Here is a 14,049-nt window from a genome sequence, read left to right on the forward strand (position 1 = left end):
CCTCATCCCCAAACTCTCTTTGAAATGGTCATGTCAGATATCATCAGGATCAAATGGTTCCATACAACAGTGGATTTCCCAATCCAGTTTGCCAAAGAAGAAAGAAACTCACGTTTATTTTCGAGGGTTCTTCCAAAATACAATCGTTAATCATTTTCTGGCTTCCTCTTGCTTTTTGTGATTTGTTTATGCTGTCCCAGGAACGCTGGTCAGATAACACTGGACAATTAAAATTTTGCTTCCTGAACATTTTTGGGTGTATTCTATGTACTTGCTGATCACAAAAATCCCCTTATAATTTTGTTATCATGTACCTTTTTTAATATATAATCTACTTGGTGATTTCCTGTCATATTTTAAGTTTACTAGTATATTGTCCACAAAGCGAGCTGTTTTAGTTAGTTCAAGCATGCCTGGGCAAGCAGTGCAGGTGCTATGCAAATGTTATCTTAGGCCTGGGTATGCTTCGTCAGGACAAATGCTGAAAGACTATAAAAGCAGCTCACATATCCAAACCCTGTTCCTTAGACTGAGGTAGATTGAATGCATATTGATATACATGTTCTTCAGGCATAGTGAATGTGCTTAATGATAGCATTTATTATCTTCAGGAAGATTCAATACAGCAGAAATGCCTCATCAATGTTGCAACAGCTACAATACATTCTGTTGCATTTGTGGCAAGTGTACACTTAAGGCTCAAAAACACAGCATGACTGCACTTATTAAGAAAGCTTATGAGCTCTACTTCAGTTGTAAAATTGATGACGAAGAAAACACTGGGCTCCTCATATTTGTTGGGTAACATTGCAATCAATCTGAGAGATTAGCTCAGTAGACATTAGGTGATTAAACATGCTGAATACAATGAAACTTAATTTAATGTTTCTCCAACTTCCTAAGTGAAACAGCAAATCTGAAATTATCTTTGTGTTCACCTCAAAGTTGCCTATCATAATCCCCATTATTTTCAGGAAGCAAACCTTTTGGAAAAAATAAATTGTTGTCCAGTGTAATCTATCCTCATACCTGGATTTAGCATGCACTGTGTTATTGATGGGAATAATGAAAGATAGGGCATGCAAAATATATGCACCACCAGTGGAAAAGTGAACAGAATAATTTCAGGAAAAGTATTGAAGATTTTTGAGTAAATCCAGGTGAAAAGAATCATTCAGAAAATTGTAGGTAAACTGGAGCAAAGTGTTCTTTTTTGATTAATGTAGGGGAACATCATAGGGGTCCAGTGATCATAATGCCATTAGTTTCAAGACAATTATGGAGAAGGATAGGTCTGGGCCTTGGGTTGAGATTCTAAATTAGATGAAGGCCAATTTTGAGGAAATGAGAAAGGATCAAGAATGTCTGGATTAGGTTAAGTTGTTTTTGGGCAAGGATGGGTGAGGTAAGTGGGAGACCATCAAAGGTGAAATTTTGAGACTACAGCATTTGTATGCTTCTGTCAGGATTAAAAGAAAAGTTAGCAGGCTTAGGGAACCTTAGTTTTTGAAGGATACTGTGGATCTAGTTCAGAAGAGAGAGGTGGGTAGTAGAAATAGGCAAAGCAGAGCAAATAAGGTACTTGAGTATACAAAATGCAAGAAAATCCTCAAGAAACATATCAGGAAGGCTAAAAGATGACATGAGGTTAGCTTTGGTAGTCAATGTGAAAGAAAATCATGTGTTTCTTCAAGAGAAAAAAGGATAGTAAGGGACAAAATTGGTCCCCATGAAGAACAGAGTATGGAACCAAAAAAGATGGGGAAGATCTTAAATGGGTGTCAAGGGAAGTAAGGAAATCTAGTGAGGTCATGGAACCTACATAGATTAAACAGGAGGAGGTGCTTGCTGTCTTAACGCAAATGAGGGTGGATAAATCCCCAAGGCCTGACAAGCTATTCCCTTGCACCTTGAGAGAAGCTAGTGTAGAAATTCCAGGGGCTCTGGCAGAAGTATTTAAAATGTCCTTAGGCATGGGTGTAGTGTCGGAGGATTGGAAAGTAGCTCACATTATTCTGTTGTTTAAAAATGGCTCTAAAATGAATCCTGGAAATTATAAACTGGTGAGCCTGATGTCATTAGTAGATAAATTATTGGAAGATGTTCTAAGAGATCTGACATACACTTATTTGGATAGCCAGGGACTGATTAGTGATAGATAACATGGCTTTATGCATGGTAGGCCATGTTTAACCAATCTCATAGCGTTTTTTTGAGGAGGTTACCAGGAACATTGGTAATGAAAAGGATGTGGATGTTGTCTACATGGACTTTAATAAGGCCTTTGACAAGGTCGCAAATGGGATGTTAGCCAGGAAGGTTCAGTAATTCAGTATTCATGGTGAGGTAGCAAACTGGATTTGATAATGGCTGGATGGGAGAAGTCAGAGAGAAGTGGTGGATGATTGCTTCTCAGACTGGAGACCTGTGACTAGTGGTGTGCCTCAGGGATTGGTGGTGAACCATGTTGTTTGTCATCTAAATCAATGATCTGGATGATAATATGGTTTATTGGATCAGCAAGTTTGCAGATGACACAAAATTTGGAGGTGTTATGGATATTGAAGAAGGTTTTCAAAGCTTGCAGAGGGATCTTTACCAGCTGGAAAAATGGGCTGAAAAAAATGGCAGTTGGAAGGACAAACCAAGAAAGGACATACACAGTAAATCATAGGGCACTGAGGAGTGTGGTAGAACTGAGGGACAGATACATAATTCCCTGAAAGTGGTGACACAGATGGATAGGATTGTAAAGAGAGCTTTTGGCATATTGGTCTTCAGGAGTTGGGATGTTATGTTAACTTGTACAAGACATTGGTGAGGCTAAATTTGGAATATTGTGTACAGTTTTGGATACAGAACCACAGGAAAGATATCAATAAGATAGACAAAGTGCAAATAAGATTTATTAGGATGCTACCTGGATTTCAGAAACTGAGTTACAGGGAAAGGTTAAACATGTTAGGACTTTACTCCCTGGAGCATAGAAAAATGAGGGGAGATTTGACAGAGGCATGTATAATTATGAGGGAGATAAACAGAGTAAATGTAGACTTTCTTTTTACATTGAGGGGAGGTGAGATACAAATCAGAGGACATAGGTTAAGAGTGAAATGGGAAAATTTACGGAGAATTTAAGGGGGAATTACTCACACAGAGAGTGGTGGGAGTATGGAATGAGCTGCCATCTGAAGTGGTGAATGCAGGCTCAATTTTAACATTTAAGGGAAATTTGGTAGGATCTATGAGCATATGAATTATAGTCTACTCAAGGATAGTCAGTTTGGCTTTGTGGGAAAAAAGGTTGTGCCTCTCAAGATTAATTGAGTTTTTTGATGAAGGAGCAAAAGAAATTGATGAAGGTTGGGCAGTAGATGTAGCCTATACAGATTTTAGTAAGGCATTTGACAAAGTCCCCCATGAGAGAATCCTTAGTAAGTCATGAAGCATGGGATCCATGGAACCTTGGTTGTTTGGATTAAAATTTGGTTTGAATGTAAAAAGCAGAGGGTAGAAATGGACAGAGAGTATTCTGCCTGGTGGTTAGCAACTAGTGGAGTTCTGCAGGGATCTGATCTTGGTCCTCTGCTCATTGTCATTTTTTAAATTAATGACCTAGATGAAGCAGCAGTAGGATGGGTCAGTAATTTTGTGGATGATATGAAAGTGGAGGAGTTGTGGATGGTGCTGAAATTTGTCATAGGTTAAAAAAGGATATAAATAGGATGCAGAGTTGGGCAGAAGAGTGGCAGATGGAGATCAATCTGCATGAGTGTAAGGTGATGTATTTTGGAAGGTCAAACCATAAAGCTGAGTACAGGGTTAATGGTCAGATAGTTAACAGTGTGGAAGAACAGAGGGACCTCGGAGTCCAAATCCATACTTCTCTCAAAGTTGCCACACAGGTTGATAGGATAATTCAGAAGGCCTATGAGATGTTGGCATTCATTAATGGGGGGTTTGAATTCAAGAGTAGAGAGCTCATGTTGAAACTCTACAAAATTTCTGGTGAGATCAGACTTGAGTTCAGTTCTGGTCACCTCATTATAGGAAAGATGTGGAGTTATGGAGATGGTGCATAGGAGATTTACCACAATGTTGCCTGGATTGGAAAATAAGTCTTAAGAGGCAAGGTAAGCTGTGCTGGGACTTTTCTTTTTGGATCAAAGAAAGATGAGAGGAGACTTAATAGAGGTCTATAAGATTTTGAGAGATATGGATAAGGTGGAGATTCAGTGCATTTTTTTTTCCCAGGACACACCGCCCAGGTGACATCGTTACAAAATAAAGGGAGGAAAGTTTAAAGGAGACATTGGGTTTTTTTTTTTTTTACACAGAGTTGTGGATGCTTGGAATGCCTGTAGGCATGGTGGTGGAGACTGAAACATGATAGGCATTTAAGGGACTCTTAGGCATATCAATGAAAGAAAAACAGAGGGTTACAAGGTAGGAAGGGTTTAGTACTTTTTTTCTTTTATTTGGTAAGAATATATAGATTGGCACAACAATGAGGGCTGAAGGGTCTGTACTGTGTTGTTATATTCTGTGTTCCAAGAATACCAAATTTAACAAGGCTAATATTCACAAAAATTTAAATGCAGAATCAGTATGCCACAAACCTTGACCAGTCCCATGTTCATTGAGGAACAATGACAAAAATCAAAGTTTTCTTCATATTTATTTAAATGTTTAAGGAAGTAAAAATGAATCCCTGGTATTAAGCAGTAGCTTGTTTCAACAGAATCATATGATGTGATAGAGAAATTGGTCAGAATGTGCAAGGAGCATTTAGAAGCAAGGTTTAGAAAAATATTCAATGTATTAAAATAAAGTTTTTTCTCATCTACAGAACAATACAACATTCCATGACAGGTTAGACCCCTCAGAGTTACTTAGAAGACTCAGCCAAATTTTGAAGAGAAAGAGAAAGGGAAGTTAAATTTAAAATTAGAGATACAGCATGATAACAGGCCCTTCTGGCCTATGAGCCCACATTGTCCAATTATATATATACAAATCAATTAACTTACTAACCTGAACATTTTTGTAATGTGGGAGGAATCTGGAGCACCTGAAGGAAAGAAAAGAGGTCATGGGGAGAATGTACAAACTCCTTACAGACAATACGAAATAGTTTGAGAGGAAAATTCTGCTTATGTTTTGAAAAGAATCAGTGAGTTGTTCAGAACATATAGTTTGGTCAGTAAGCATTATTACATTCTGCTCAGATTTAGAAGTGGCGGAACATTTATGGTAATCGGATAGGAAGGTTGTACTCCCATCTTAACTGAAAATTTTCCTCCTTGTACTGTGGTAGAGATGCAAGGTGATTGGATTTTTAGTGCTCCACCCCAAATGTATGACAGTGAAGGCCTGAAATCTAGCATATTTAGTGTAGCAGTTTGTGATCCACTGTAGTGACAGTAAGCAGACACAAGATTCAAAGACTGAACAGCAGGCTTTATTCAGCTTAAAATCTCTGCTGTGGCTAGCTGTGCCCTGCTCCTGAGTGACTGACCTTGAGAGGGGCCGGATGTGGCTTATATCCCGGGCGGATGATTGGCAGCTGACTGGGTGGGGTTTGGTCCATTCATGTCAACTGACTGACAGCCGGGCAGGTGTTGTCTGCCCTCCAGTGATCTTCCTACAGGTACAGTGGTTGCCCCATGCAGTAGGCTAGTGGTGTATTACCACATTCAACCCCTTCTTTAAAATTGTCCCGGTGGGGTGGTTATATGACAGTCTTCCACAGGACCCTACATATTTACAAGTTCAGATGGTCCGGTGACTGTCAGAGTCTCTGTGACCTTTGCATGGTTGGCTCCTGGTCAAAGGTTGGCAAGGGTGTGTGGGGGCTAGCTGGGGGGGGGGGGGTGAGGTGGGTGCTGGAGTGGCCGGCGTGGCACAGCACGGTGGGGTAGATTTTAAGTCTCAAAGTTTGGGCCACATTTGGGTGTATGAAGCTCTTGGTGCTGTTGAGTAGGCATTTTGTTACCTGACTATTGACAGCGACATCCATCATGGAGTGCCTCAGGTCATGTCTCTCATCAGTGTGGTGGCCGCTAGGACCATCTTGGGGTCTGAGTCGCGGCTCCCCGATGGTTGAGGTGAGTGGGGGCCGGTGGCAACCTCTGTAGGCGTGGAGTGCAGTGAGTGGCAATCCGTAGTGTCTGAAGGCATGGGTGGTCTGGTCAGTGCCCATGTTGACCACATTGTCACCATCATCATCAGTGCAAGTAGAGTCATTGGTGTGGGTAAAGTAGGCCCGGGTGGCCCGAGGTGGCGGTGGCACCGTCGCCCGCCTGGCACAAGATGGCAGTGCCATGTAGGGGCGCGTGGTGGTGTCACAGCTGGCTTTGCCTTGTCGGTCAAGCCATTCATGCAGGAGGAAGTGACATCATCACATTGTTCATCAAATGAGGTAACATCATCGCGTTGGCCATTGGTAGTGGTGGTCCCGGGAGGCAGACGTGACATCATTCTAGAAGGTGGAAGTGATGTCATTGTAGTCCAGGGCTGGCATGACCGTGGGCGGTGCGGTGCTTGTGGTGAGCAGACGGCGGTTGTTCCCAATGGGGCTGGAAGTGGTGCTGCCAAGGCTGGGGAGTACAGAAGTAGCTGCGGGGACAATGGTTCCGCCCAGCATTCGCACATAGCAGGGACTGGGTAGGAGGGGGATTGGTCATCGAGGACCACTGACCAGTCGGCTTTTCTTGCCACACTTTGAGCAGTACTGATTCCTGGCTGGGCAGTTTCGGTGCAATCGTTGATCTAACCCACACTGGGACCCACAGTACTTACACGGGCATGGGGCGCCTGTGGCTGCAATGCTTTCATCGACCAGCTGGTTTTTGGTCACAGCTGTGGTCTGGGTTGTCCACACAGAGGCCTGAAGGAGCTGGGAGTCAAAATCTTCCGTGTGGAGGGCTGCTGCCTCCACAGTTCGGACCAAGGAGTAGATATTGTCCTCTAGCAGCTTCTGTCGGACAGTTCTCAAGCACAGGCCTCGAACACAGGTATCCTTGATCAACCTCTCAAACTCCTTTTCACTTACCCCAGGTTCTGCCAGACACGGTTAGGCTCACGCAAGTCTCCCAGGTAGGATTCAGCTGTCTCTCCTAGCTGTTGGGCACGAATACTCAGGAGGTACCTAGCATAGACAGTGTTCGTTGGGGGTTTGTACTTAGCCTCCAAGGTGTCCATCACTTCTGAGTATTCTGAGCAGTCCTTGAGTGCCTGAAAGGCTCAGGGACCCAACTTCGAGTGGAGCAGTATGAGCTTCCTCCTGTCAGAGTCTAGGATGTTGGAGTGTGCCTTGATGATTGCCTCAACCATGTGCCTCCAGATTTCAAAGCATGCTTGCGCTTTCGGGTGATGAGGGCCGATTTTGAGGCTCCCAGCGCTCAGGTGCTTCTCCATAGCAGGTTAAATTTCAGCTGAATAAATTATGATGTACCGTCGTGACAGTAAGCAGACACAAGAATCAAAGACTGAACAACAGGTTTTATCAGCTTAAAGTCTCTGCTGTGGCTAGCTGTGCCCTACTCCCGAGTGCCTGACCTCAAGATGGGCCGGATGTGGCTTATATTCTAGACGGATGATTGGCAGCTGACCGGGTGGGGTTTGATCCATTGAGGTCAACTGATTGACAGCCGGCCAGGTCTGTCTGCCCTCCAGTGATCTTCCTGCAGGTGCAGTGGTCACCCCTGCAGTAGGCTAGTGGTGTATCACCACACAGTTGGCACAACCAGTGACTGGGGTTCAAATCTGGTGCTGTCTATAAGAAGCTTGTATGTTCTCCCTGTGACCTGCATGGGTTTTGTCCCACGGACCAAAGGATAATTATGTGACACTGGTTTTAAAGGCTGAAAGGTTTGCCTACCATGTAGTATATCATTAAGATATATATTTTAAAAATCCTCCTCTCACCCAATCCAGGCACTAAAAGCATTTTTGTCCCCCAGTCGCAGTTGCTTGGGACTGGCACCACACCAGGAGATAAACATGTATTTGAAAAAAGCACCAACCCAGGAGAAAGGATCAGAGTCAGGGCAGGATTATTGAAGGCTCAAGACAAAAGAAAAGACAACAGAAGGATTCAGGAAATGAGATCTATAAAAACTTCTGCCTGAAAAACCTACAATAATATTTATGTTTAGTATAATCAATGTTGAATAGATATTTTTGCACATTTAAGTCTGATTTAATATATGACTTCTGATTATGGTTTGCAGGAAATGTTGGACATTATGAAATCTATTTATGATATGATGGGAAAATACACTTATCCAGTTCTTAGAGACGAAACGCCCAGACAACATGTTGAAAATTTTTTTCAGGTATATGGTGCATGCTGAACAGAACAGAAATATAATAGAATTATTTTGAGAACTTTTAATAGCATTTTTCATTTGTTAACAATTAAATAATATCAGCTAACCAATTCTGCAGTTTCATATTGACAATTGACAAATCCCAAAAATTACAAAAACAAAGGTCTGGAAAAGAGGCATCAGAGAAAAAATATTTTTTTAAATTTTGAGAGACAGCACGGTAACAGGCACTTCTGGGTCATCCTACCCAAATACATCCATTTAACCAATTAAATGACAAACCCTGTACATTTTTGTTCTACAGTTAACTCTTTCATACCAGACTTTGAGATTAGCACTATATAGGCTCTCATAATTACCAACAACCTGCTTACAGTATGGACTTTCAGTCTTAAATATTTGATACTGTCCGGATTTCTCATTGCCTTAACTGTAATTATCTGACCTTTTGCAACTTTCTGTGATTCCCTTTTGCATATGTTAAGTGTCTCACATGATTCCTACTGTATTTATTTGTGTTGTCAATAATTGTTTCTCGGCTTTCCACTTGATTGAGCCCTGTTAGGATCTCCCAGCAGCTTTCATACACGATGCTCCGGCATGGCACCACAAATGGCAAGTTGGTTTCATTCTCCCTGCTTGGTTCTATGGCAGAATGACTGCACTAATTCAGATCCGCTAAACCAGTTGGTCACTTACCGCTGGTGCTGGGGGGAGCTGTGTAGCAGTACGCTTGGAGGGAGTGGGCAGAACCAGCACTAACAGCTCCTGTCTTGTGACAGCTAGACACAACAGCCTCCTATCTACTGACAACTAGCCTCTACAGCCATGAGGCATAGTGACTCAGCAGCACCTATAGGTCGACTGAGAAGCCCTGGCCTACTCAATATAGCTATGTCATGAGGTCTTTCGCACTTCAGATGTCATAATGCCACGTCACATGTAGTGTGTATATATTAAGCCTGATAAATGCTCTGCTCGCTAGCTGACAACTTCAGGTGTGGTCTCGTTATTTCAACATGATGGCGTATGATCACAAACATCATTCGCCACACTAATATATTTTTGTCTGTCTTTTAAATCACAATAGAATTAAATTATTTTATTTTTATGTTCTGTTTTTAACAGAAGATGGATAAGAATAAAGATGGGGTAGTGACCATCGATGAATTCATTGACACCTGCCAAAAAGTGAGTGATTTTTCAGTGTTATTTATAATTCTCAATATTATTTTTTTCTTTTTCTTTATTTTCTCTTTCTCTTTCCCTGTTCAAAGTGTCAACGTTTTACCTACTGTTGCTTTAGCCACCCTGTGTTTAGAGATATATTTTGCAGTTGCGCATTGAAATCAGTAAAATATCTGGATTATTACAAAACAATTGATGTAGAAAAAAAATAGATCAATCTCTAAGCGCTGCACCATGACAGGCTTATTTAAAGTGTTCATGTTTAGAAAATCTTTCCTTTTATTTTAAACTTTGATAAAGAAGAAAAATGAAATTGGTGATAAATTTATTTAGTGAAATTTAGGATTATTATACTCATTAGGAACAATTTCAAGCAGGATTTGGATCCCATAAGAAAAAAGTTGGTTGCTATATTTATTTCCTCCCATCACTGCAATTTCTACATGTCAGAGTTTATAAAATTAATGTTAACAACCTAGAAATCAAAAGCCTCAAGGCATTTTTCAACTATACCATTAAGTACATGGGTTTAGAAGTTATATTTAATTCAATGAAATATAAAGTACACTAATAATTCTGAAAATAAGGTTATTTTAAACAGCATATGGATACATTCAAAGTTGTCCTTGCCAATAAATTCCTGTTACTTTAATCCATCAATTTCTCCAGCCTTTACCTTTCCCTCCAGTCTATCTTTCTCATTCCTGCATTCTTGATTTTCTTTGATATAGTCTCTTGTACTTGCCCCTCCCTTAACAACCAGTTTCAATTCCTAAAATTAATTCTCTATATTACTTTGACTTTTCATGTCCTCAATCTGTATCATTAATTTAGCAGAAGGGACCAAACCCAAGTATGCTGGTAACTAAATATGAAGTGGGAAGATGAGTAGTTTCAAGGAGATATAAGTAAGCTGGATGAGTGTAAAACCACATGCTAGTTGAATGTTGAAAAATGCGCAGTTATCTACTTCAGTTGAAAAAAAACGAGTGTTTTTAGAGGATTAGGATGGTTCGGTTGGTGTAGAGGTTAGCGCAACACCTTTACAGTGATCTGGACAAGTGATCTGGACAAGTGATCTGTAGGGAGTTTGTACATTCCCCCGTGTCTGTGGGAGTTTCCTCCGGGGGCACCAGTTTCTTACCACCGTTCCAAGCGTACCAGGGTGTAGGCTAATTTAGTGTAAATTGGATGCCACAGACTCATGGGCTGAAATGGCCTGTAACTGTGCTGTATGTCTAAATTAATTTTAAAAAATAATTTAAAAGATTAGAAAATGTTGATGTGCAAAGGGTGTTCTTGAAGGTAAGTCCCTGAAAGTTAATATACAGATACAACAGGCAAATTGAAAGGCAATTTGCTTTAATCAAATGAGGATATAACTACCAGAATGTCTTGCTACAAATATAAAGGACCGTGGTAAGAAAGGGTATACTTTCCAAAGAGGGAGTGCAGTGGAGTTTTACCCACCTGGTTCCTGGAATTGCAGATCTGTTTTGTTCAAATCTGTCATACAAGGAGAGATTCTCTAAGTTGAGCTGAGTTTAGAAAAATGAGAGATGAACTTCTTGAAATCACAAAATTATTAAGAGGGTGGGAAAACGCAGGAAGCTTCAAATGACCGAAGAGTCAAGGTCTAAGTGTCATACTGTATTGAAGCAGATCCTTCAATCCAACAAGACCACAACAGCCACTAATCCTGCACTATTCTTTAAAATTTGACCTACAGACAGCTGTGGAAATCAGATATTGATTTTATTCATAACTGAGAGTGATACATTTTTTGTATATTGTGGAAATTATGGGATATGGTATTGAAGTAGTAAATTGGCCGTGATCTTGGCAAAAGAGAGAGCAGGTGCCAAGGGACTCCTTTGACTTTCACTACTTTTTTTCTCAAGCTCTAAACTCCAGAATAGAAACTTTGGATTCGATAGGACTTGACAAAAAAATGATTGCCACCTCAAAGGTTTCCAGGATTCTTTTATTAATGTCTAGAAGTGAAATGTGGTGGTGGGGTGGAGATAGGGGGTAGCCAATGTGTAAAGCTACTATAATTCAACCTTTAGGTCACATTTCTGTTGAATATTGAAAGCTGAAATGTTATTCTTCAAAATATTTATATTTTTAATGTTATTTTTGAAATTTATCAGTTCCATCTATAGATATGAAATTTGGTGATCATGCAACAAATCAAACACCATATTGTGAATTATTGGTTTATTACATTATATAATGAACTGAATTACATTGTTTCTGTCCCTTATGCAGTTATAGTGATGAACACTGGAAGCCAAAGCATTGTTAGCTTCTAATGTATGTTATAACTGCAAATCATTCTTGTACATTAATAAATCTATTTTCTAAGTTTCTAAAATTTACAGATGTATAAAGGTATAATCAATCATTCTTGATTATCTGTCAATGCAGTGGCTACAAACATAACATTTGCAGGATTGAGAGAGCAAATTATTTAATATGCTACAAAGTTTGGTTTCTAAAATTATTTGTCTTAAATTACTTTTATTTCAACTTAGCCATGTCATTTTGCAGGATTTCATTTCTACTAACTATACTTGCTGTACAGTATATCAAGATTCAGAGTCTTTTGTTTCCTTTAAATAGGATGAGAATATCATGAAATCCATGCAACTCTTTGAAAATATTATCTAATGACAGCACCAATCAAGCACTTTAAAGGACAGCTTCAAAGATTCTAAAGTACAGGAGTGACTGTGATCAGTGGAGAAACTACCACTACAATAGAACTCAGCAAAATGCTGAAACCATGGATTATGCAAGTCAGCTTTGTTCAGATGTAAAGCCTTCAACTATTAAATATTTTTAGATATATGAACATAGCCAATGTCATAACATTAAGAATGGAGTCTTCTTTAGAAACAACTTTTGAGTTACAGTAGTTGCACATGTAAGATGCTTGCTTTCAAAATCTGATGAAAGTTCCTTCTGATAATGATTATGGTTATGTTACTACTTTTGAGTGTGTGTGTGTGTGTGTGTGTGTGTGTGTGTGAGTGTGTGAGTGTGTGTGTGCGCGAGTGTGAGAGTGAGTGAGTGTGTGTGTGTGTGTGTGTGAGTGTGAGACTGGTTCAAATGTACAGGGTGTGCACCTCTGTTTTGCTGCAGAATGTTGACAAACTGAACTAAGCTGCACTGGAACCAAACATGATTTAAGAGCCCATTTAATTGTATAATTTAATAAAGCAATGTAGAGAATAAAAGACAAATGCAATGTAACATTCTTTCCATTTGTACATTACAGTTTCTTAACTGGAGTAATCACAGAACCTTTTATTGGCAAGGTTGAAGTCACACAACTATTTCAGATACATAGACGGAATGCTAAAGACATGTAAAAGATGACCTGCTCTGATTTATTTACCATGTTCCAGTTGAGGAACAGCGTGGCCTCATTACATCTTCAATTTATGATAATGTCTTTGTGTATTCATGTGTACATTTTGTAACAAAACAGCCCTCAAAAATAAAGAGAGTAAATTTATCAAGGACAACCTCTGGTGTTGTTTTGTTTCAACCCAGGAAAGACTTTTCTGACCACACAACAAAAATAGTAAGAATAATTTATAACTAATGTTCCCTTCTTGGGGTTTTCCAATGGGCTGAATGGCTATGGAACATACTTAATTTCCCTACCTTTAAAATTTAAGTTGGGGAAAAATACTAATATTTGATGAAGTGCATTTTTTTCCTATTTCGATTGTTCAGATTAATAGAATAGAACATTATAGCATAGTACAGGCCCTTCAACCCACAATGTTGTGCCAACCTATGTAAACTACAATCTAATCCCTCCCAGAGCCCATAACCTTCTATTTTTTTCTAATATCCATGTGCCTATCTAAGAGCACAATGTCCTTATTGTACCAACCTCTACCACTCTGTGTCAAGTTTACCACTCTCCAAAACTTCCTCCATTCTCCTTAAATAGTGTCCTCTGGGATTTGCTATTGTTGCCTTGGGAGAAAGTGCTAGCTGTCTGCCCTACCTAAGCCCCTCATATTTTTATCTTCTCTTTGGCTTGGCTTCGCGAAAGAAGACTTATGGAGGGGGGTAAATGTCCACGTCAGCTGCAGGCTCGTTTGTGGCTGACAAGTCCGATGCGGGACAGGCAGACACGGTTGCAGCGGTTGCAGGGGAAAATTGGTTGGTTGGGGTTGGGTGTTGGGTTTTTCCTCCTTTGTCTTTTGTCAGTGAGGTGGGCTCTGCGGTCTTCTTCAAAGGAGGTTGCTGCCCGCCGAACTGTGGGGCGCCAAGATGCACGGTTTGAGGCGAGATCAGCCCACTGGCGGTGGTCAATGGGGCAGGCACCAAGAGATTTCTTTAGGCAGTCCTTGTACCTCTTCTTTGGTGCACCTCTGTCACGGTGGCCAGTGGAGAGCTCGCCATATAACACGATCTTGGGAAGGCGATGGTCCTCCATTCTGGAGACGTGACCCACCCAGCGCAGCTGGATCTTCAGCAGCGTGGACTCGATGCTGTCGACCTC

The 14,049-nt window shown here is 40.5% G+C and overlaps 1 protein-coding gene across 3 annotated transcripts in view; it reads left to right on the top strand.

Moving 5' to 3' along the window:
* Nucleotides 1–13,028, top strand: part of LOC138757548 (Kv channel-interacting protein 4-like) — a 291,302-nt gene extending 278,274 nt beyond the window's left edge. For 2 of the 3 annotated variants that reach the window (XM_069925072.1, XM_069925073.1), the window contains exons 6-8: nucleotides 8,235–8,339; nucleotides 9,462–9,524; nucleotides 12,147–13,028. In XM_069925072.1, the coding sequence (XP_069781173.1) occupies nucleotides 8,235–8,339; nucleotides 9,462–9,524; nucleotides 12,147–12,194 (216 nt within the window). In that variant the 3' untranslated portion in view covers nucleotides 12,195–13,028. The remainder of the gene's footprint in view (nucleotides 1–8,234; nucleotides 8,340–9,461; nucleotides 9,525–12,146) is intronic. The other variant, XR_011353670.1, reaches the window with a different exon arrangement.
* The last annotated feature ends 1,021 nt before the right edge of the window (nucleotides 13,029–14,049 follow it).

Source organism: Narcine bancroftii, chromosome 3 (genome assembly GCF_036971445.1).
Source record: "Narcine bancroftii isolate sNarBan1 chromosome 3, sNarBan1.hap1, whole genome shotgun sequence".
Taxonomy (NCBI): Eukaryota; Metazoa; Chordata; class Chondrichthyes; order Torpediniformes; family Narcinidae; genus Narcine; species Narcine bancroftii.